The sequence below is a fragment of the Gymnoscopelus braueri genome (genome assembly GCF_963280865.1).
Source record: "Gymnoscopelus braueri genome assembly, chromosome: 6".
Taxonomy (NCBI): Eukaryota; Metazoa; Chordata; class Actinopteri; order Myctophiformes; family Myctophidae; genus Gymnoscopelus; species Gymnoscopelus braueri.
The window spans coordinates 634080-660000 of NC_137607.1; the positions used below are offsets into that span (position 1 = coordinate 634080).

The window sequence follows — 25921 nt, forward strand, 5'->3', positions numbered from 1 at the left end:
ATGGGGTCCTATAGAATGGGGGTATAGTCATATAGAATGGGGGTTCTTGTTGAAGAATATAGAATGGGGTCATATAGAATGGGGGTATAGTCATATAGAATGGGGGTTCTTGTTGAAGAATATAGAATGGGGTCATATAGAATGGGGTATAGTCATATAGAATGGGGGTTCTTGTTGAAGAATATAGAATGGGGTCATATAGAATGGGGGTATAGTCATATATAATGGGGGTTCTTGTTGAAGAATATAGAATGGGGTCATATAGAATGGGGGTATAGTCATATAGAATGGGGGTTCTTGTTGAAGAATATAGAATGGGGTCCTATAGAATGGGGTCATATAGAATGGGGTCATATAGAATGGGGGTATAGTCATATAGAATGGGGGTATAGTCCTATAGAATGGGGGTATAGTCATATAGAATGGGGGTTCTTGTTGAAGAATATAGAATGGGGTCATATAGAATGGGGGTATAGTCATATAGAATGGGGGTTCTTGTTGAAGAATATAGGATGGGGGTATAGTCATATAGAATGGGGGTATAGTCATATAGAATGGGGGTATAGTCATATAGAATGGGGGTATAGTCATATAGAATGGGGGTATAGTCATATAGAATGGGGGTATAGTCATATAGAATGGGGGTATAGTCATATAGAATGGGGTATAGTCATATAGAATGGGGGTATAGTCATATAGAATGGGGGTATAGTCATATAGAATGGGGGTATAGTCATATAGAATGGGGGTATAGTCATATAGAATGGGGTATAGTCATATAGAATGGGGGTATAGTCATATAGAATGGGGGTATAGTCATATAGAATGGGGTATAGTCATATAGAATGGGGGTATAGTCATATAGAATGGGGGTATAGTCATATAGAATGGGGGTATAGTCATATAGAATGGGGGTATAGTCATATAGAATGGGGGTATAGTCATATAGAATGGGGGTATAGTCATATAGAATGGGGTATAGTCATATAGAATGGGGGTATAGTCATATAGAATGGGGGTATAGTCATATAGAATGGGGTCATATAGAATGGGGGTATAGTCATATAGAATGGGGGTATAGTCATATAGAATGGGGGTATAGTTATATAGAATGGGGGTTCTTGTTGAAGAATATAGAATGGGGGTATAGTCATATAGAATGGGGGTTCTTGTTGAAGAATATAGAATGGGGGTATAGTCATATAGAATGGGGGTTCTTGTTGAAGAATATAGAATGGGGGTATAGTCATATAGAATGGGGGTATAGTCATATAGAATGGGGGTTCTTGTTGAAGAATATAGAATGGGGTCCTATAGAATGGGGGTATAGTCATATAGAATGGGGGTATAGTCCTATAGAATGGGGGTATAGTCATATAGAATGGGGGTATAGTCATATAGAATGGGGGTATAGTCATATAGAATGGGGGTATAGTCATATAGAATGGGGGTTCTTGTTGAAGAATATAGAATGGGGTCATATAGAATGGGGGTATAGTCATATAGAATGGGGGTATAGTCATATAGAATGGGGGTATAGTCATATAGAATGGGGGTTCTTGTTGAAGAATATAGAATGGGGGTATAGTCATATAGAATGGGGGTATAGTCATATAGAATGGGGGTATAGTCATATAGAATGGGGGTATAGTCATATAGAATGGGGTATAGTCATATAGAATGGGGGTATAGTCATATAGAATGGGGTCATATAGAATGGGGGTATAGTCATATAGAATGGGGATATAGTCATATAGAATGGGGGTATAGTCATATAGAATGGGGGTTCTTGTTGAAGAATATAGAATGGGGGTATAGTCATATAGAATGGGGGTTCTTGTTGAAGAATATAGAATGGGGGTATAGTCATATAGAATGGGGGTTCTTGTTGAAGAATATAGAATGGGGGTATAGTCATATAGAATGGGGGTATAGTCATATAGAATGGGGGTTCTTGTTGAAGAATATAGAATGGGGTCCTATAGAATGGGGGTATAGTCATATAGAATGGGGGTATAGTCCTATAGAATGGGGGTATAGTCATATAGAATGGGGGTATAGTCATATAGAATGGGGGTATAGTCATATAGAATGGGGGTATAGTCATATAGAATGGGGGTTCTTGTTGAAGAATATAGAATGGGGTCATATAGAATGGGGGTATAGTCATATAGAATGGGGGTATAGTCATATAGAATGGGGGTATAGTCATATAGAATGGGGGTTCTTGTTGAAGAATATAGAATGGGGTCATATAGAATGGGGGTATAGTCATATAGAATGGGGGTATAGTCATATAGAATGGGGGTATAGTCATATAGAATGGGGGTATAGTCATATAGAATGGGGGTTCTTGTTGAAGAATATAGAATGGGGTCATATAGAATGGGGGTATAGTCATATAGAATGGGGGTATAGTCATATAGAATGGGGGTATAGTCATATAGAATGGGGGTATAGTCATATAGAATGGGGGTATAGTCATATAGAATGGGGTCATATAGAATGGGGGTATAGTCATATAGAATGGGGGTATAGTCATATAGAATGGGGGTTCTTGTTGAAGAATATAGAATGGGGGTATAGTCATATAGAATGGGGGTTCTTGTTGAAGAATATAGAATGGGGGTATAGTCATATAGAATGGGGGTTCTTGTTGAAGAATATAGAATGGGGGTATAGTCATATAGAATGGGGGTATAGTCATATAGAATGGGGGTTCTTGTTGAAGAATATAGAATGGGGTCCTATAGAATGGGGGTATAGTCATATAGAATGGGGTATAGTCCTATAGAATGGGGGTATAGTCATATAGAATGGGGGTATAGTCATATAGAATGGGGGTATAGTCATATAGAATGGGGGTTCTTGTTGAAGAATATAGAATGGGGTCATATAGAATGGGGGTATAGTCATATAGAATGGGGGTATAGTCATATAGAATGGGGGTATAGTCATATAGAATGGGGGTATAGTCATATAGAATGGGGGTTCTTGTTGAAGAATATAGAATGGGGTCATATAGAATGGGGGTATAGTCATATAGAATGGGGGTATAGTCATATAGAATGGGGGTATAGTCATATAGAATGGGGGTATAGTCATATAGAATGGGGGTATAGTCATATAGAATGGGGTCATATAGAATGGGGGTATAGTCATATAGAATGGGGGTATAGTCATATAGAATGGGGGTTCTTGTTGAAGAATATAGAATGGGGGTATAGTCATATAGAATGGGGGTTCTTGTTGAAGAATATAGAATGGGGGTATAGTCATATAGAATGGGGGTTCTTGTTGAAGAATATAGAATGGGGGTATAGTCATATAGAATGGGGGTATAGTCATATAGAATGGGGGTTCTTGTTGAAGAATATAGAATGGGGTCCTATAGAATGGGGGTATAGTCATATAGAATGGGGTATAGTCCTATAGAATGGGGGTATAGTCATATAGAATGGGGGTATAGTCATATAGAATGGGGGTATAGTCATATAGAATGGGGGTTCTTGTTGAAGAATATAGAATGGGGTCATATAGAATGGGGGTATAGTCATATAGAATGGGGGTATAGTCATATAGAATGGGGGTATAGTCATATAGAATGGGGGTATAGTCATATAGAATGGGGGTTCTTGTTGAAGAATATAGAATGGGGTCATATAGAATGGGGGTATAGTCATATAGAATGGGGGTATAGTCATATAGAATGGGGGTATAGTCATATAGAATGGGGGTATAGTCATATAGAATGGGGGTTCTTGTTGAAGAATATAGAATGGGGTCATATAGAATGGGGGTATAGTCATATAGAATGGGGGTATAGTCATATAGAATGGGGGTATAGTCATATAGAATGGGGGTATAGTCATATAGAATGGGGGTTCTTGTTGAAGAATATAGAATGGGGTCATATAGAATGGGGGTATAGTCATATAGAATGGGGGTAGTCATATAGAATGGGGGTATAGTCATATAGAATGGGGGTATAGTCATATAGAATGGGGGTATAGTCATATAGAATGGGGGTTCTTGTTGAACAATATAGAATGGGGTCATATAGAATGGGGGTATAGTCATATAGAATGGGGGTATAGTCATATAGAATGGGGGTATAGTCATATAGAATGGGGGTTCTTGTTGAAGAATATAGAATGGGGTCATATAGAATGGGGGTATAGTCATATAGAATGGGGGTATAGTCATATAGAATGGGGGTTCTTGTTGAAGAATATAGAATGGGGTCATATAGAATGGGGGTATAGTCATATAGAATGGGGGTATAGTCATATAGAATGGGGGTATAGTCATATAGAATGGGGGTATAGTCATATAGAATGGGGGTATAGTCATATAGAATGGGGGTTCTTGTTGAAGAATATAGAATGGGGGTTCTTGTTGAAGAATATAGAATGGGGGTTCTTGTTGAAGAATATAGAATGGGGGTATAGTCATATAGAATGGGGTCATATAGAATGGGGGTATAGTCATATAGAATGGGGGTATATAGAATGGGGGTATAGTCATATAGAATGGGGTCATATAGAATGGGGGTATAGTCATATAGAATGGGGTCATATAGAATGGGGGTATAGTCATATAGAATGGGGGTATAGTCATATAGAATGGGGGTATAGTCATATAGAATGGGGTCATATAGAATGGGGGTATAGTCATATAGAATGGGGGTATATAGAATGGGGGTATAGTCATATAGAATGGGGTCATATAGAATGGGGGTATAGTCATATAGAATGGGGTCATATAGAATGGGGGTATAGTCCTATAGAATGGGGGTATAGTCATATAGAATGGGGTCATATAGAATGGGGGTATAGTCATATAGAATGGGGTCATATAGAATGGGGGTATAGTCATATAGAATGGGGGTATAGTCATATAGAATGGGGGTATAGTCATATAGAATGGGGGTTCTTGTTGAAGAATATAGAATGGGGTCATATAGAATGGGGGTATAGTCATATAGAATGGGGGTATAGTCATATAGAATGGGGGTATAGTCATATAGAATGGGGGTATAGTCATATAGAATGGGGGTATAGTCATATAGAATGGGGGTATAGTCATATAGAATGGGGGTATAGTCATATAGAATGGGGGTATAGTCATATAGAATGGGGGTATAGTCATATAGAATGGGGGTTCTTGTTGAAGAATATAGAATGGGGGTATAGTCATATAGAATGGGGGTTCTTGTTGAAGAATATAGAATGGGGGTATAGTCATATAGAATGGGGGTTCTTGTTGAAGAATATAGAATGGGGGTATAGTCATATAGAATGGGGGTATAGTCATATAGAATGGGGGTTCTTGTTGAAGAATATAGAATGGGGTCCTATAGAATGGGGGTATAGTCATATAGAATGGGGGTATAGTCCTATAGAATGGGGGTATAGTCATATAGAATGGGGGTATAGTCATATAGAATGGGGGTATAGTCATATAGAATGGGGGTTCTTGTTGAAGAATATAGAATGGGGTCATATAGAATGGGGGTATAGTCATATAGAATGGGGGTATAGTCATATAGAATGGGGGTATAGTCATATAGAATGGGGGTATAGTCATATAGAATGGGGGTTCTTGTTGAAGAATATAGAATGGGGTCATATAGAATGGGGGTATAGTCATATAGAATGGGGGTATAGTCATATAGAATGGGGGTATAGTCATATAGAATGGGGGTATAGTCATATAGAATGGGGGTATAGTCATATAGAATGGGGGTTCTTGTTGAAGAATATAGAATGGGGTCATATAGAATGGGGGTATAGTCATATAGAATGGGGGTATAGTCATATAGAATGGGGGTATAGTCATATAGAATGGGGGTATAGTCATATAGAATGGGGGTATAGTCATATAGAATGGGGGTTCTTGTTGAAGAATATAGAATGGGGTCATATAGAATGGGGGTATAGTCATATAGAATGGGGGTATAGTCATATAGAATGGGGGTATAGTCATATAGAATGGGGGTTCTTGTTGAAGAATATAGAATGGGGTCATATAGAATGGGGGTATAGTCATATAGAATGGGGGTATAGTCATATAGAATGGGGGTTCTTGTTGAAGAATATAGAATGGGGTCATATAGAATGGGGGTATAGTCATATAGAATGGGGGTATAGTCATATAGAATGGGGGTATAGTCATATAGAATGGGGGTATAGTCATATAGAATGGGGGTTCTTGTTGAAGAATATAGAATGGGGGTTCTTGTTGAAGAATATAGAATGGGGGTATAGTCATATAGAATGGGGTCATATAGAATGGGGGTATAGTCATATAGAATGGGGGTATATAGAATGGGGGTATAGTCATATAGAATGGGGTCATATAGAATGGGGGTATAGTCATATAGAATGGGGTCATATAGAATGGGGGTATAGTCATATAGAATGGGGTCATATAGAATGGGGGTATAGTCCTATAGAATGGGGGTATAGTCATATAGAATGGGGTCATATAGAATGGGGGTATAGTCATATAGAATGGGGTCATATAGAATGGGGGTATAGTCATATAGAATGGGGGTATAGTCATATAGAATGGGGGTTCTTGTTGAAGAATATAGAATGGGGTCATATAGAATGGGGGTATAGTCATATAGAATGGGGGTATAGTCATATAGAATGGGGGTATAGTCATATAGAATGGGGGTATAGTCATATAGAATGGGGGTATAGTCATATAGAATGGGGGTTCTTGTTGAAGAATATAGAATGGGGTCATATAGAATGGGGGTATAGTCATATAGAATGGGGGTATAGTCATATAGAATGGGGGTTCTTGTTGAAGAATATAGAATGGGGTCATATAGAATGGGGGTATAGTCATATAGAATGGGGGTATAGTCATATAGAATGGGGGTATAGTCATATAGAATGGGGGTATAGTCATATAGAATGGGGTATAGTCATATAGAATGGGGGTATAGTCATATAGAATGGGGGTTCTTGTTGAAGAATATAGAATGGGGGTATAGTCATATAGAATGGGGGTATAGTCATATAGAATGGGGTATAGTCATATAGAATGGGGGTTCTTGTTGAAGAATATAGAATGGGGGTATAGTCATATAGAATGGGGGTATAGTCATATAGAATGGGGGTATAGTCATATAGAATGGGGTATAGTCATATAGAATGGGGGTATAGTCATATAGAATGGGGGTATAGTCATATAGAATGGGGTATAGTCATATAGAATGGGGGTATAGTCATATAGAATGGGGGTATAGTCATATAGAATGGGGGTTCTTGTTGAAGAATATAGAATGGGGGTATAGTCATATAGAATGGGGGTATAGTCATATAGAATGGGGTATAGTCATATAGAATGGGGGTATAGTCATATAGAATGGGGTATAGTCATATAGAATGGGGGTATAGTCATATAGAATGGGGGTATAGTCATATAGAATGGGGGTTCTTGTTGAAGAATATAGAATGGGGGTATAGTCATATAGAATGGGGGTATAGTCATATAGAATGGGGTATAGTCATATAGAATGGGGGTATAGTCATATAGAATGGGGGTATAGTCATATAGAATGGGGGTATAGTCATATAGAATGGGGGTATAGTCATATAGAATGGGGGTATAGTCATATAGAATGGGGGTATAGTCATATAGAATGGGGGTTCTTGTTGAAGAATATAGAATGGGGGTATAGTCATATAGAATGGGGGTATAGTCATATAGAATGGGGTCCTATAGAATGGGGGTATAGTCATATAGAATGGGGGTATAGTCATATAGAATGGGGTCATATAGAATGGGGGTATAGTCATATAGAATGGGGTCCTATAGAATGGGGGTATAGTCATATAGAATGGGGGTATAGTCATATAGAATGGGGGTATAGTCCTATAGAATGGGGGTATAGTCATATAGAATGGGGGTATAGTCATATAGAATGGGGGTATAGTCATATAGAATGGGGGTATAGTCATATAGAATGGGGGTATAGTCATATAGAATGGGGGTATAGTCATATAGAATGGGGGTATAGTCATATAGAATGGGGGTTCTTGTTGAAGAATATAGAATGGGGTCATATAGAATGGGGGTATAGTCATATAGAATGGGGGTATAGTCATATAGAATGGGGGTTCTTGTTGAAGAATATAGAATGGGGTCATATAGAATGGGGGTATAGTCATATAGAATGGGGGTATAGTCATATAGAATGGGGGTATAGTCATATAGAATGGGGGTATAGTCATATAGAATGGGGTATAGTCATATAGAATGGGGGTATAGTCATATAGAATGGGGGTTCTTGTTGAAGAATATAGAATGGGGGTATAGTCATATAGAATGGGGGTATAGTCATATAGAATGGGGTATAGTCATATAGAATGGGGGTTCTTGTTGAAGAATATAGAATGGGGGTATAGTCATATAGAATGGGGGTATAGTCATATAGAATGGGGGTATAGTCATATAGAATGGGGTATAGTCATATAGAATGGGGGTATAGTCATATAGAATGGGGGTATAGTCATATAGAATGGGGTATAGTCATATAGAATGGGGGTATAGTCATATAGAATGGGGGTATAGTCATATAGAATGGGGGTTCTTGTTGAAGAATATAGAATGGGGGTATAGTCATATAGAATGGGGGTATAGTCATATAGAATGGGGTATAGTCATATAGAATGGGGGTATAGTCATATAGAATGGGGTATAGTCATATAGAATGGGGGTATAGTCATATAGAATGGGGGTATAGTCATATAGAATGGGGGTTCTTGTTGAAGAATATAGAATGGGGGTATAGTCATATATAATGGGGGTATAGTCATATAGAATGGGGTATAGTCATATAGAATGGGGGTATAGTCATATAGAATGGGGGTATAGTCATATAGAATGGGGGTATAGTCATATAGAATGGGGGTATAGTCATATAGAATGGGGGTATAGTCATATAGAATGGGGGTATAGTCATATAGAATGGGGGTTCTTGTTGAAGAATATAGAATGGGGGTATAGTCATATAGAATGGGGGTATAGTCATATAGAATGGGGTCCTATAGAATGGGGGTATAGTCATATAGAATGGGGGTATAGTCATATAGAATGGGGTCATATAGAATGGGGGTATAGTCATATAGAATGGGGTCCTATAGAATGGGGGTATAGTCATATAGAATGGGGGTATAGTCATATAGAATGGGGGTATAGTCCTATAGAATGGGGGTATAGTCATATAGAATGGGGGTATAGTCATATAGAATGGGGGTATAGTCATATAGAATGGGGGTATAGTCATATAGAATGGGGGTTCTTGTTGAAGAATATAGAATGGGGGTATAGTCATATAGAATGGGGGTATAGTCATATAGAATGGGGTCCTATAGAATGGGGGTATAGTCATATAGAATGGGGGTATAGTCATATAGAATGGGGTCATATAGAATGGGGGTATAGTCATATAGAATGGGGTCCTATAGAATGGGGGTATAGTCATATAGAATGGGGGTATAGTCATATAGAATGGGGTCATATAGAATGGGGGTATAGTCATATAGAATGGGGGTATAGTCATATAGAATGGGGGTTCTTGTTGAAGAATATAGAATGGGGGTATAGTCATATAGAATGGGGGTATAGTCATATAGAATGGGGTCCTATAGAATGGGGGTATAGTCATATAGAATGGGGGTATAGTCATATAGAATGGGGTCCTATAGAATGGGGGTATAGTCATATAGAATGGGGTCCTATAGAATGGGGGTATAGTCATATAGAATGGGGGTATAGTCATATAGAATGGGGGTATAGTCATATAGAATGGGGTCATATAGAATGGGGGTATAGTCATATAGAATGGGGTCCTATAGAATGGGGGTATAGTCATATAGAATGGGGTCCTATAGAATGGGGGTATAGTCATATAGAATGGGGGTATAGTCATATAGAATGGGGGTATAGTCATATAGAATGGGGGTATAGTCATATAGAATGGGGGTATAGTCATATAGAATGGGGGTATAGTCATATAGAATGGGGGTATAGTCCTATAGAATGGGGGTATAGTCATATAGAATGGGGTCATATAGAATGGGGGTATAGTCATATAGAATGGGGGTATAGTCATATAGAATGGGGGTATAGTCATATAGAATGGGGGTATAGTCATATAGAATGGGGGTTCTTGTTGAAGAATATAGAATGGGGTCATATAGAATGGGGGTATAGTCATATAGAATGGGGTCATATAGAATGGGGGTATAGTCATATAGAATGGGGGTATAGTCATATAGAATGGGGGTTCTTGTTGAAGAATATAGAATGGGGGTATAGTCATATAGAATGGGGGTTCTTGTTGAAGAATATAGAATGGGGGTATAGTCATATAGAATGGGGGTTCTTGTTGAAGAATATAGAATGGGGGTATAGTCATATAGAATGGGGGTATAGTCATATAGAATGGGGGTTCTTGTTGAAGAATATAGAATGGGGTCCTATAGAATGGGGGTATAGTCATTTAGAATGGGGTATAGTCCTATAGAATGGGGGTATAGTCATATAGAATGGGGGTATAGTCATATAGAATGGGGGTATAGTCATATAGAATGGGGGTTCTTGTTGAAGAATATAGAATGGGGTCATATAGAATGGGGGTATAGTCATATAGAATGGGGGTATAGTCATATAGAATGGGGGTATAGTCATATAGAATGGGGGTATAGTCATATAGAATGGGGGTTCTTGTTGAAGAATATAGAATGGGGTCATATAGAATGGGGGTATAGTCATATAGAATGGGGGTATAGTCATATAGAATGGGGGTATAGTCATATAGAATGGGGGTATAGTCATATAGAATGGGGGTTCTTGTTGAAGAATATAGAATGGGGTCATATAGAATGGGGGTATAGTCATATAGAATGGGGGTATAGTCATATAGAATGGGGGTATAGTCATATAGAATGGGGGTATAGTCATATAGAATGGGGGTATAGTCATATAGAATGGGGTTCTTGTTGAAGAATATAGAATGGGGTCATATAGAATGGGGGTATAGTCATATAGAATGGGGGTAGTCATATAGAATGGGGGTATAGTCATATAGAATGGGGGTATAGTCATATAGAATGGGGGTATAGTCATATAGAATGGGGGTTCTTGTTGAAGAATATAGAATGGGGTCATATAGAATGGGGGTATAGTCATATAGAATGGGGGTATAGTCATATAGAATGGGGGTATAGTCATATAGAATGGGGGTTCTTGTTGAAGAATATAGAATGGGGTCATATAGAATGGGGGTATAGTCATATAGAATGGGGGTATAGTCATATAGAATGGGGGTTCTTGTTGAAGAATATAGAATGGGGTCATATAGAATGGGGGTATAGTCATATAGAATGGGGGTATAGTCATATAGAATGGGGGTATAGTCATATAGAATGGGGGTATAGTCATATAGAATGGGGGTTCTTGTTGAAGAATATAGAATGGGGGTTCTTGTTGAAGAATATAGAATGGGGGTTCTTGTTGAAGAATATAGAATGGGGGTATAGTCATATAGAATGGGGTCATATAGAATGGGGGTATAGTCATATAGAATGGGGGTATATAGAATGGGGGTATAGTCATATAGAATGGGGTCATATAGAATGGGGGTATAGTCATATAGAATGGGGTCATATAGAATGGGGGTATAGTCATATAGAATGGGGGTATAGTCATATAGAATGGGGGTATAGTCATATAGAATGGGGTCATATAGAATGGGGGTATAGTCATATAGAATGGGGGTATATAGAATGGGGGTATAGTCATATAGAATGGGGTCATATAGAATGGGGGTATAGTCATATAGAATGGGGTCATATAGAATGGGGGTATAGTCCTATAGAATGGGGGTATAGTCATATAGAATGGGGTCATATAGAATGGGGGTATAGTCATATAGAATGGGGGTATAGTCATATAGAATGGGGGTATAGTCATATAGAATGGGGGTATAGTCATATAGAATGGGGGTATAGTCATATAGAATGGGGGTTCTTGTTGAAGAATATAGAATGGGGTCATATAGAATGGGGGTATAGTCATATAGAATGGGGGTATAGTCATATAGAATGGGGGTATAGTCATATAGAATGGGGGTATAGTCATATAGAATGGGGGTATAGTCATATAGAATGGGGGTATAGTCATATAGAATGGGGGTATAGTCATATAGAATGGGGTCATATAGAATGGGGGTATAGTCATATAGAATGGGGGTATAGTCATATAGAATGGGGGTTCTTGTTGAAGAATATAGAATGGGGGTATAGTCATATAGAATGGGGGTTCTTGTTGAAGAATATAGAATGGGGGTATAGTCATATAGAATGGGGGTTCTTGTTGAAGAATATAGAATGGGGGTATAGTCATATAGAATGGGGGTATAGTCATATAGAATGGGGGTTCTTGTTGAAGAATATAGAATGGGGTCCTATAGAATGGGGGTATAGTCATATAGAATGGGGGTATAGTCCTATAGAATGGGGGTATAGTCATATAGAATGGGGGTATAGTCATATAGAATGGGGGTATAGTCATATAGAATGGGGGTTCTTGTTGAAGAATATAGAATGGGGTCATATAGAATGGGGGTATAGTCATATAGAATGGGGGTATAGTCATATAGAATGGGGGTATAGTCATATAGAATGGGGGTATAGTCATATAGAATGGGGGTTCTTGTTGAAGAATATAGAATGGGGTCATATAGAATGGGGGTATAGTCATATAGAATGGGGGTATAGTCATATAGAATGGGGGTATAGTCATATAGAATGGGGGTATAGTCATATAGAATGGGGGTATAGTCATATAGAATGGGGGTTCTTGTTGAAGAATATAGAATGGGGTCATATAGAATGGGGGTATAGTCATATAGAATGGGGGTATAGTCATATAGAATGGGGGTATAGTCATATAGAATGGGGGTATAGTCATATAGAATGGGGGTATAGTCATATAGAATGGGGGTTCTTGTTGAAGAATATAGAATGGGGTCATATAGAATGGGGGTATAGTCATATAGAATGGGGGTATAGTCATATAGAATGGGGGTATAGTCATATAGAATGGGGGTTCTTGTTGAAGAATATAGAATGGGGTCATATAGAATGGGGGTATAGTCATATAGAATGGGGGTATAGTCATATAGAATGGGGGTTCTTGTTGAAGAATATAGAATGGGGTCATATAGAATGGGGGTATAGTCATATAGAATGGGGGTATAGTCATATAGAATGGGGGTATAGTCATATAGAATGGGGGTATAGTCATATAGAATGGGGGTTCTTGTTGAAGAATATAGAATGGGGGTTCTTGTTGAAGAATATAGAATGGGGGTATAGTCATATAGAATGGGGTCATATAGAATGGGGGTATAGTCATATAGAATGGGGGTATATAGAATGGGGGTATAGTCATATAGAATGGGGTCATATAGAATGGGGGTATAGTCATATAGAATGGGGTCATATAGAATGGGGGTATAGTCATATAGAATGGGGTCATATAGAATGGGGGTATAGTCCTATAGAATGGGGGTATAGTCATATAGAATGGGGTCATATAGAATGGGGGTATAGTCATATAGAATGGGGTCATATAGAATGGGGGTATAGTCATATAGAATGGGGGTATAGTCATATAGAATGGGGGTTCTTGTTGAAGAATATAGAATGGGGTCATATAGAATGGGGGTATAGTCATATAGAATGGGGGTATAGTCATATAGAATGGGGGTATAGTCATATAGAATGGGGGTATAGTCATATAGAATGGGGGTATAGTCATATAGAATGGGGGTTCTTGTTGAAGAATATAGAATGGGGTCATATAGAATGGGGGTATAGTCATATAGAATGGGGGTATAGTCATATAGAATGGGGGTTCTTGTTGAAGAATATAGAATGGGGTCATATAGAATGGGGGTATAGTCATATAGAATGGGGGTATAGTCATATAGAATGGGGGTATAGTCATATAGAATGGGGGTATAGTCATATAGAATGGGGTATAGTCATATAGAATGGGGGTATAGTCATATAGAATGGGGGTTCTTGTTGAAGAATATAGAATGGGGGTATAGTCATATAGAATGGGGGTATAGTCATATAGAATGGGGTATAGTCATATAGAATGGGGGTTCTTGTTGAAGAATATAGAATGGGGGTATAGTCATATAGAATGGGGGTATAGTCATATAGAATGGGGGTATAGTCATATAGAATGGGGTATAGTCATATAGAATGGGGGTATAGTCATATAGAATGGGGGTATAGTCATATAGAATGGGGTATAGTCATATAGAATGGGGGTATAGTCATATAGAATGGGGGTATAGTCATATAGAATGGGGGTTCTTGTTGAAGAATATAGAATGGGGGTATAGTCATATAGAATGGGGGTATAGTCATATAGAATGGGGTATAGTCATATAGAATGGGGGTATAGTCATATAGAATGGGGTATAGTCATATAGAATGGGGGTATAGTCATATAGAATGGGGGTATAGTCATATAGAATGGGGGTTCTTGTTGAAGAATATAGAATGGGGGTATAGTCATATAGAATGGGGGTATAGTCATATAGAATGGGGTATAGTCATATAGAATGGGGGTATAGTCATATAGAATGGGGGTATAGTCATATAGAATGGGGGTATAGTCATATAGAATGGGGGTATAGTCATATAGAATGGGGGTATAGTCATATAGAATGGGGGTATAGTCATATAGAATGGGGGTTCTTGTTGAAGAATATAGAATGGGGGTATAGTCATATAGAATGGGGGTATAGTCATATAGAATGGGGTCCTATAGAATGGGGGTATAGTCATATAGAATGGGGGTATAGTCATATAGAATGGGGTCATATAGAATGGGGGTATAGTCATATAGAATGGGGTCCTATAGAATGGGGGTATAGTCATATAGAATGGGGGTATAGTCATATAGAATAGGGGTATAGTCCTATAGAATGGGGGTATAGTCATATAGAATGGGGGTATAGTCATATAGAATGGGGGTATAGTCATATAGAATGGGGGTATAGTCATATAGAATGGGGGTATAGTCATATAGAATGGGGGTATAGTCATATAGAATGGGGGTATAGTCATATAGAATGGGGGTTCTTGTTGAAGAATATAGAATGGGGTCATATAGAATGGGGGTATAGTCATATAGAATGGGGGTATAGTCATATAGAATGGGGGTTCTTGTTGAAGAATATAGAATGGGGTCATATAGAATGGGGGTATAGTCATATAGAATGGGGGTATAGTCATATAGAATGGGGGTATAGTCATATAGAATGGGGGTATAGTCATATAGAATGGGGTATAGTCATATAGAATGGGGGTATAGTCATATAGAATGGGGGTTCTTGTTGAAGAATATAGAATGGGGGTATAGTCATATAGAATGGGGGTATAGTCATATAGAATGGGGTATAGTCATATAGAATGGGGGTTCTTGTTGAAGAATATAGAATGGGGGTATAGTCATATAGAATGGGGGTATAGTCATATAGAATGGGGGTATAGTCATATAGAATGGGGTATAGTCATATAGAATGGGGGTATAGTCATATAGAATGGGGGTATAGTCATATAGAATGGGGTATAGTCATATAGAATGGGGGTATAGTCATATAGAATGGGGGTATAGTCATATAGAATGGGGGTTCTTGTTGAAGAATATAGAATGGGGGTATAGTCATATAGAATGGGGGTATAGTCATATAGAATGGGGTATAGTCATATAGAATGGGGGTATAGTCATATAGAATGGGGTATAGTCATATAGAATGGGGGTATAGTCATATAGAATGGGGGTATAGTCATATAGAATGGGGGTTCTTGTTGAAGAATATAGAATGGGGGTATAGTCATATAGAATGGGGGTATAGTCATATAGAATGGGGTATAGTCATATAGAATGGGGGTATAGTCATATAGAATGGGGGTATAGTCATATAGAATGGGGGTATAGTCATATAGAATGGGGGTATAGTCATATAGAATGGGGGTATAGTCATATAGAATGGGGGTATAGTCATATAGAATGGGGGTATAGTCATATAGAATGGGGGTATAGTCATATAGAATGGGGGTTCTTGTTGAAGAATATAGAATGGGGGTATAGTCATATAGAATGGGGGTATAGTCATATAGAATGGGGTCCTATAGAATGGGGGTATAGTCATATAGAATGGGGGTATAGTCATATAGAATGGGGTCATATAGAATGGGGGTATAGTCATATAGAATGGGGTCCTATAGAATGGGGGTATAGTCATATAGAATGGGGGTATAGTCATATAGAATGGGGGTATAGTCCTATAGAATGGGGGTATAGTCATATAGAATGGGGGTATAGTCATATAGAATGGGGGTATAGTCATATAGAATGGGGGTATAGTCATATAGAATGGGGGTTCTTGTTGAAGAATATAGAATGGGGGTATAGTCATATAGAATGGGGGTATAGTCATATAGAATGGGGTCCTATAGAATGGGGGTATAGTCATATAGAATGGGGGTATAGTCATATAGAATGGGGTCATATAGAATGGGGGTATAGTCATATAGAATGGGGTCCTATAGAATGGGGGTATAGTCATATAGAATGGGGGTATAGTCATATAGAATGGGGTCATATAGAATGGGGGTATAGTCATATAGAATGGGGGTATAGTCATATAGAATGGGGGTTCTTGTTGAAGAATATAGAATGGGGGTATAGTCATATAGAATGGGGGTATAGTCATATAGAATGGGGTCCTATAGAATGGGGGTATAGTCATATAGAATGGGGGTATAGTCATATAGAATGGGGTCCTATAGAATGGGGGTATAGTCATATAGAATGGGGTCCTATAGAATGGGGGTATAGTCATATAGAATGGGGGTATAGTCATATAGAATGGGGGTATAGTCATATAGAATGGGGTCATATAGAATGGGGGTATAGTCATATAGAATGGGGTCCTATAGAATGGGGGTATAGTCATATAGAATGGGGTCCTATAGAATGGGGGTATAGTCATATAGAATGGGGGTATAGTCATATAGAATGGGGGTATAGTCATATAGAATGGGGGTATAGTCATATAGAATGGGGGTATAGTCCTATAGAATGGGGGTATAGTCATATAGAATGGGGTCATATAGAATGGGGGTATAGTCATATAGAATGGGGGTATAGTCATATAGAATGGGGGTATAGTCATATAGAATGGGGGTATAGTCATATAGAATGGGGGTTCTTGTTGAAGAATATAGAATGGGGTCATATAGAATGGGGGTATAGTCATATAGAATGGGGTCATATAGAATGGGGGTATAGTCATATAGAATGGGGGTATAGTCATATAGAATGGGGGTATAGTCATATAGAATGGGGTATAGTCATATAGAATGGGGGTATAGTCCTATAGAATGGGGGTATAGTCATATAGAATGGGGGTATAGTCATATAGAATGGGGTATAGTCATATAGAATGGGGGTATAGTCATATAGAATGGGGGTATAGTCATATAGAATGGGGGTATAGTCATATAGAATGGGGGTATAGTCATATAGAATGGGGGTATAGTCATATAGAATGGGGGTATAGTCATATAGAATGGGGGTATAGTCATATAGAATGGGGGTATAGTCATATAGAATGGGGGTATAGTCATATAGAATGGGGTATAGTCATATAGAATGGGGGTATAGTCATATAGAATGGGGGTTCTTGTTGAAGGGCCAATAGAAGTCCTCGTTCACACAGGATTACAATGATTTCATTTATTTTCCTTAGACAGTGTGGGCGTGGCCTATTCTTTCTTCCACCATCTCTGTAAATAAATGAACAGAAAACTAACTGACCAATCACGTCATTCAGAATTTTATTGAAATGAACACCAGTCTCCACAGCCAATCAGACATCAGCACACAGGGCTCAAGGGGTAAATAGTCTGTTTTTTGAGGGAGGGGCATTAACAGTCACATCAGCATGGAGGTGAATCCCAAACCCCGCCCCCATTGCTGTGATTGGCTTAAGTGTGCGGCAGAGGCGCTCATTTTGGTTCATGTGATGAGTCGTTACGTTGACTCTGACTCTAACAGCGTGGCACCAAAACAAGCCCCTCCCCCTCCGCACGTCACAGCCAATCACAGAGCGTCAGAGCTCAACTGGCATCACATCAATAACCACACACACGCACACACACAGATGATTGGTCATATCCAAGTCTTTGCCCCGCCTACTGGGACCAGCTAATGGATTTGATTGGACAATTCCACATCTGTTTGTTTACAGAGACAAACAACAGGATGACACAGCATTCACATCAACTAAATAACAGAAGAAGAATATATGATAATAAACGCATAAATGATACAAAACCATTTCTGTCTCACCAATACGTTTGGTGAGACAGTTTTCTAAGCTTCACTGAGAGAGACAGACAGTGTTGTTTGTCTCTGTAGGACAGACAGACAGACAGACAGACAGACAGACAGACAGTCTTGTCATCAGGAGTGTCTATTGTCTCAAATAAAACATAACATATTGTTAATGAAACAATTAAATGATGATTATGCAGTTTTTGGTGCTACTTTGTAAGTCACACCTCAGTGGCGTTTGTCAACACGTGTCATTTCCTGTTTGTCAACACAACAGTACGTGTCATTTCCTGTTTGTCAACACAACTTCCTGTCTAGAAACCGTAGTACCTAGCATGTGCACGCTAACTGCCAAAATAGTATACTAAAACATGAGTATACTAAAACATGAGTATATACTGTATAAATAGTATACTAAAACATGAGTATATACTGTATAAATAGTATACTAGAAACATGGTTACTGTATAGTTAGTACATTAGTGTTTGTTTCTGGACCACAGAGCTGTTCAAACAAACAGAAAACAAAGACAGTGGTTATTCAAACTGTGGAGCAATTTTTACAACACATTTCAAAGTAAAATGAACAAATAGTACAGTATACTACAATATAGTATACCACAAAATGATATATTGTGTTACACGGTTCAATACTCTGTTGTAAAGCAACAATCTGGAACGTATTGTAATGAATACAAGGTTATTTGAATCAATCTGTAAGGTAGATTATGTTAATATCATAGAACTAGTATATCTGTACGGTACAGTATGTTAATATAATAGAACTGGCAGAGCTGTGAACTCGAGACTTGGGACTGGAGACTCGACTTAGACTCCAGTCACAAATGTTATGACTGTAGACGTGCGGTTTGATCAAATCAAAAAATATTTCAACTCCAACTGACACGTGAGCTGACTTGACCTCAGCTCTCTAGACTTGAGACTTTTCAAGTCATTGGTTCCTACACAAACATAAGACTTGGTTCCTACACAAACGTAAGACTTGGTTCCTACACAAACGTAAGACTTGGTTCCTACACAAACGTAAGACTTGGTTCCTACACAAACGTAAGACTTGGTTCCTACACAAACGTAAGACTTGGTTCCTACACAAACATAAGACTTGGTTCCTACACAAACGTAAGACTTGGTTCCTACACAAACGTAAGACTTGGTTCCTACACAAACGTAAGACTTGGTTCCTACACAAACGTAAGACTCGTTTGGGACTTGAAACAAAACGTTTAGGACTTGGGACTATACTTGGGACTTGTCAGTTTTGACTCGGGACTCAAGAGCAAAGACTTGAGACGTATTTGTACTTGCAAAACAGTGACTTTGTTTCACCTCTGAGTATTTAACCCATTCAGACCTAAAACGCCTTCAAAATCCTGACCTACGTTTTATGAAAAACGTAATGTTGGTATACTGTACATCATACTGTACATCATACTGTACATCATACTGTACATCATACTGTACACACAGAGGTGTTCTATAATAACGTATAGGTGTTCCAGGTCTAAATGGGTTCATAAAATGGTCTCTCTACTCTTCCATTGTGATATTTACTGGTGTCGGGTCATCACCGGATTGGACACTAGACACACCGCCATCTTTATTGTAGTTCTCTAGCTCCGCCATCTTTATTGTAGTTCGTTTAGTTCCATCTATATTGTAGTTCGTTTAGCTCCATCTTTACTGTAGTTCTTTAGCTCCATCTATATTGTAGTTCTTTAGCTCCATCTTTATTGTAGTTCGTTTAGTTCCATCTATATTGTAGTTCGTTTAGCTCCATCTTTATTGTAGTTCTTTAGCTCCATCTATATTGTAGTTCTTTAGCGCTCTAGCGTCAGGAGAGACATAAAAGGTACAGATTGTAGCTTTAGTTTAAAGTAGAGATGAGATGAAACAGAACAAACATTACATTATTAGTCTGTGTAACAGGCAGACTTTTAATGAACTAATTAAACATAAGCCACAGTTTGACTGGATTGGACGAAGCGTCATGGGATAGAAGTCATGTGACCAATCAGGTCCGTGGAGGTTGTTTCCTAGCAACAGAGAGCTGGGTGTAAACATGACATGTTGTAAACATCTCGTTACACTTTAACAATAAACCTCATCAATAAACTGTCATTATTTCATTACTTGTTTCTTTCAAAACGGTTTAATACTGATTTAATACTCTGCTATGTTGATGAATTGAATACATAGGACCACAATGGAAACAAGTTCCCATTTCTTTACTAATAAAGTATTAAATAAATAAAGTGTCATTAATTAATGAACTTAAGGGACATTAAGGGGACATTTGGAGTGTAAACAAAAGCATGTTTGCTGATTTGTGGCCAACCATCACTGGGGGCGTGGCCAACCATCACTGGGGGCGTGGCCAACCATCACTGTGGGTGGATGAGGGCTTGTAGATCAGGTGTGCAGGGTGGATGAGGGCTTGTAGATCAGGTCTGTGGGTGGATGAGGGCTTGTAGATCAGGTCTGTGGGTGGATGAGGGCTTGTAGATCAGGTCTGTGGGTGGATGAGGGCTTGTAGATCAGGTCTGTGGGTGCATGAGGGCTTGTAGATCAGGTCTGTGGGTGGATGAGGGCTTGTAGATCAGGTGTGTCCATCAGAGAATGAAGAAGAGCAGTAGAACAACAAAGAGGATCCCCAACAAGACTCCGATGGCGCACCACTGTCTACGATCTGAATGAGAAGATAGATTATATTATTATATTATATTATACATTATATACATTATATTACATTATGTTATATTATTATTATATATATTATACATTATATTATCATATTATATTATACATTATAAACATTATATTATTATATTATATTATACATTATATACATTATATTATGTTATATTATTATTATATATATTATGAATGAGAATATGCATACATTATATTATATTATACATTATATTATCATATTATATTATACATTATAAACATTATATTATTATATTATATTATACATTATTTACATTATATTATGTTATATTATTATTATATATATTATGAATGAGAATATGCATACATTATATTATATTATACATTATAGGGGTCTGAATGAGAACATTGATTATTAATATACTTTATTAACACACGCGTGTCTGAAGTGAATTATCTTGGATGCTCAGGAAGCTCTCAGAAGATTCCCCTTCCATGACTTATCCTAAATATATATATATAGAGTATCCTGGTGTCTGTGAAGTACAGAACTAGAGGCAGCTCTGTGTAGGATTGTGAATTCAGTCTCATGGCATAGTTCTTGTCTAGCTTCGATGATGACACACAGACCTGGCAACCCTGACGTAGCCCCGACGGTAAGCGTGTTACGTCACTTCCTGTACTGTCTGAGCTAGCGAGACGTATATCGTTTAGCAAGACGCTAACGTTGATATTATTGTATTGTTGTGATTTAAACACACACTGCCACTGCTAACTACTACCCTATCTCTCTACTGTGTGGCGACTTTATCGCTGCTTGGGCTGATTGTCTAGCTAAGGGACCAACTTTGCCGTTGGTTGTTGGCTTTACAATTAGCCTAGCTTTAGCTTTAGCTTAGCGGCTACCCTGGGCTGCTGGGCGATGGCTTCTTACTCCTTCCCCCCCCGGTTCCCGTCTCGCTCTCATCCTCTCTGCTGTGCTGTATGTCTCATGTATAGTTACAACTCCGACGACTTTATTGAATGTACGGATGTATGTAACAAGTGCTGTGTGTTTACAGCGATGGAGGAGAGGCTCTGGCGGCTAGAGGAAACCATAGCTAGCGGTGCTCACTTTAGCCTAGCCTCTGCTCCCGTGCAACAGGGGGACATTACCAGTCACGGTCACCGATCGTGACTGATCATAGTCCCCACACGCACCCTACGACCCAAGACGGCTGGGTGACTGCTCCTGGTCGTAAGCGTAGTAATAAACAAAAGCACACGGGACACCAACCACTTCACGTTTCAAACAGATTTTCCCCACTCGCTGCTACACCCGTTGAGTTTAGCAGTGAGACGTCAGCCCCACTCTGTGACACGCCCCCTCCGCGTGTCACTGAGAATACAACTCTGGTTATTGGTAGTTCTATAATGAGAAACGTGAAGTTAGTGACACCAGGGACCAAAGTCAAATGCATCCCCGGGGCCAGAGCGGGCGACATCGAATCAGATTTTAAAATGCTGGCTAAAAGTAAACATAAACGTTATGATACAATTGTAATCCACTGCAGTGGCAATGATGACACACGACTTAAGAGATCAGAGATCACAAAGTTAAACATTGAGTCTGTGTGCACATACGCAAAGACAATGTCGGACTCCGTAGTTTTCTCTGGTCCCCTGCCAAATATGATTGGTGATGAGATGTACAGCCGTATGTCTTCATTCAACCGCTGGTTATCAAGGTGGTGTCCAGATAATAACGTGGGCTTTATAAATCATTGGCAAACTTTCGAGGGGAACACTGGTCTGATGGGGAGAGACTGCATACATCCAACTTGGGATGGTGCGGCGCTCATCTCTAGAAATATAGACGAGTCTATCAATAAACTATGACCACCCAGAGTTGGGATCAGGAAGCAGAGTTGCAGTCCTACACGCTTCTCTGTGCTTCCACCAGAGCAGCCACCTACCCTACAAATCAGAACAATTGAAACTACTCGACCCCCTAGGCATGTGAAACCAAGGGTTCGAGGAGCTGTGCATAAAAACTTGGCACATATCAAAATTAATGCAGTAGTGCCACAAAACAAAATTATTAAATGTGGACTCCTGAACATTAGATCTCTACGCTATAAAGGTGTATTGGTAAATGAAATCATATCAGACAACCATCTTGATCTACTTTGTCTTACCAAAACATGGCTGGGTGAGCAAGAATACGTCTGTCTAAATACAGCCACCCCACCAAGTCACACAAATGCTCATATTCCTCGAGACACCGGCCAGACTGGAGGTGGAGTTGCAGCCATATTCAACTCAAGCTTAATAGTCAGCCCCAGACCAAGGCTGACTTACAAAACGTTTGAAAGTCTAGTTCTCACTCTTTCACACCCAAGCTGGAAATCATTACAGCCTTTATTATTTGTTACAGTGTACCGCCCTCCTGGGGCCTACACTGAATTTCTATCTGAATTCTCAGAGTTTCTATCACGCCTAGTCCTAGACTCTGATAGAATCATTTTGGCTGCCGACATGAACATCCACGTGGATGTAGTAACCGATAGCCTCAGTAAAGCGTTTATTACATTAATTGAGTCAATCGGTTTCTCTCAGTGTGTAGATAAACCTACTCACAAGTTCAACCATACCCTCAACCTGGTTTTGGTCTATGGTATTGAAATTGAACATCTCATAGTCTTCCCATATAATGAGAACCTCTCCGACCACTATTTAATAACCTTTGATTTTACATTAATTGATTACTCACCATTGGACAAAAATGTATTTGGTAGAAATATATCCGATAGTGCTGTGGGCAAATTTAAAGAAGCAATACCATCAGCCATCAACTCAGTATATTCCAACACAATTGAAGATCTCTATACTTATAGCCCCTCTCAGGTCAATCACCTTGTTGATAGTGTCACAGGCTCCCTTCAGACAACGCTTGACTCTGTTGCTCCTTTAACACATTAACCGCCAAGAACGTAGTCCTACGGTCCGTTAAATCCAACTGTTAAGCGCCGAGACCGTAGCCCTACGGGCTGCGGTCTTTTCGCGCATGCGCGGTCCGGGTGCACTTTCGGATCTCGGATCTTCGGATTTTTTGATCCACTTCCGTTTCCGGTTTGATGACCGGAAATAGAATTATTTGGGATCCGGTTTTGACGATCACGCCCGCTACCATTCTACAGACGAAACTGAAACTCAATTCTCTTCCTGTAGTTTTTTCTCCTCGCATTTCACTGTTTAACGTAATCCGCTCTAACTACAACATGGATGCCCCGTTTGACACGCGATCTTCACTGGGAGATACAGGGAGATCTCGCGGATGTAAACAGACCGTGTAGAGCTCAATCTTAAGGATTTTAACAAGATCTATGGCGACATGAAAAAAACAAAAAAACAACAAAAACACCTTGGCACTGGTGAGTACATTATGAGATTAACCTCTGGCGGTCGATGTGTTAACTGATTCACTGCCAATCACGTAGATCTACGCGAACCTATTTAAAGCCGCCACGTGCCAATCACGTAGATCTACGCGAACCTATTTAAAGCCGCCACGTGCCAATCGCGTAGATCTACGTGAACTAAAAAAAAATTTGACCCAAAGACCAAGGAGATATGATTTTTCGAAGATCTAGACTCCTATCCACTTCCTTGTTAACTTAAAACTTAAAAATTCTGTATCTCGGCTCCTGAGTACTTTACTTTTTCTATGAAAAATCTCTGGCAATGGCAGTTAATGGGTTAATAGAGGAAAACAAAAACAACCATAGGTTCCTTTTTGACACTCTAGCCAAATTGACAAAAAGTCATGACTCTACTGATCCACGTATTCCTATATCCCTCAGCAGCAATGATTTCATGATTTTTTTCAATGGTAAAATCAATACTATCAGAGATAGTATTGATAACCTACTACTCTCAGCCCCTACTGGACCACCCTCCGATGTAGTATCCTCAGAAGTGGCTGTACGACACAGTGTATATTTGGACAGTTTCTCTCCGGTCGAGCTCTCCGAATTCACTTTAATGATCACATCTTCCAAAAAGAGGTCCTGACCCCGGGTGGTGCATCCCTACTCGATATGATCAATATGTCTCTGCTGACGGGCTACGTACCACAGTCCTTTAAGGTAGCTGTCATCAAACCTCTCCTCAAGAAGCCTACTCTCGACTCAGGCATTTTGGCTAACTATAGACCTATATCGAACCTTCCATTTCTCTCTAAAATCCTTGAGAAAGCAGTCGCCAAGCAGTTATGTGACTTTTTACATAACAACAAGCTATTTGAAGCTTTTCAGTCAGGATTCAGAGCACACCATAGCACTGAGACGGCATTGGTGAAGGTCACAAATGACCTCCTGATTGCATCCGATAACAACCTTCTCTCTGTACTGGTTTTGTTGGACCTCAGTGCTGCATTTGATACTATTGATCACCATATTTTGTTGCAGAGACTAGAGCATTTGGTTGGCATTAAGGGTGCTGCATTGAACTGGTTTGAGTCCTATCTGTCTGACAGATTTCAATTTGTAAGCGTTAACGATACACCTTCATTACACGAAAAGGTTAAATACGGAGTTCCACAAGGCTCTGTACTTGGACCAATACCATTTACTCTATATATGCTTCCTTTAGGTGAGATAATTAGGAAACACTATACATTTCCACTGTTATGCAGATGATACACAATTATATCTATCGATGAAGCCAGATGAAACAGATCAACTGGCTAAACTTCAAGCATGTCTTATAGACATCAAGAGTTGGATGACCCGTAATT

The 25921-nt window shown here is 39.0% G+C and overlaps 2 protein-coding genes across 2 annotated transcripts in view; one reads left to right on the forward strand and one right to left on the reverse strand.

The window, feature by feature from the left end:
* Positions 1–25921, forward strand: part of fam174c (family with sequence similarity 174 member C) — a 254975-nt gene that overhangs the window by 187723 nt on the left and 41331 nt on the right. The window lies entirely within an intron of this gene.
* Positions 17938–25921, reverse strand: part of LOC308086384 (syntaxin-6-like) — a 26676-nt gene continuing 18692 nt past the window's right edge. The window contains exon 8 of the mRNA XM_080429904.1: positions 17938–21160. Coding sequence (XP_080286030.1) covers positions 21084–21160 — 77 coding nt within the window. The 3' untranslated portion in view covers positions 17938–21083. The remainder of the gene's footprint in view (positions 21161–25921) is intronic.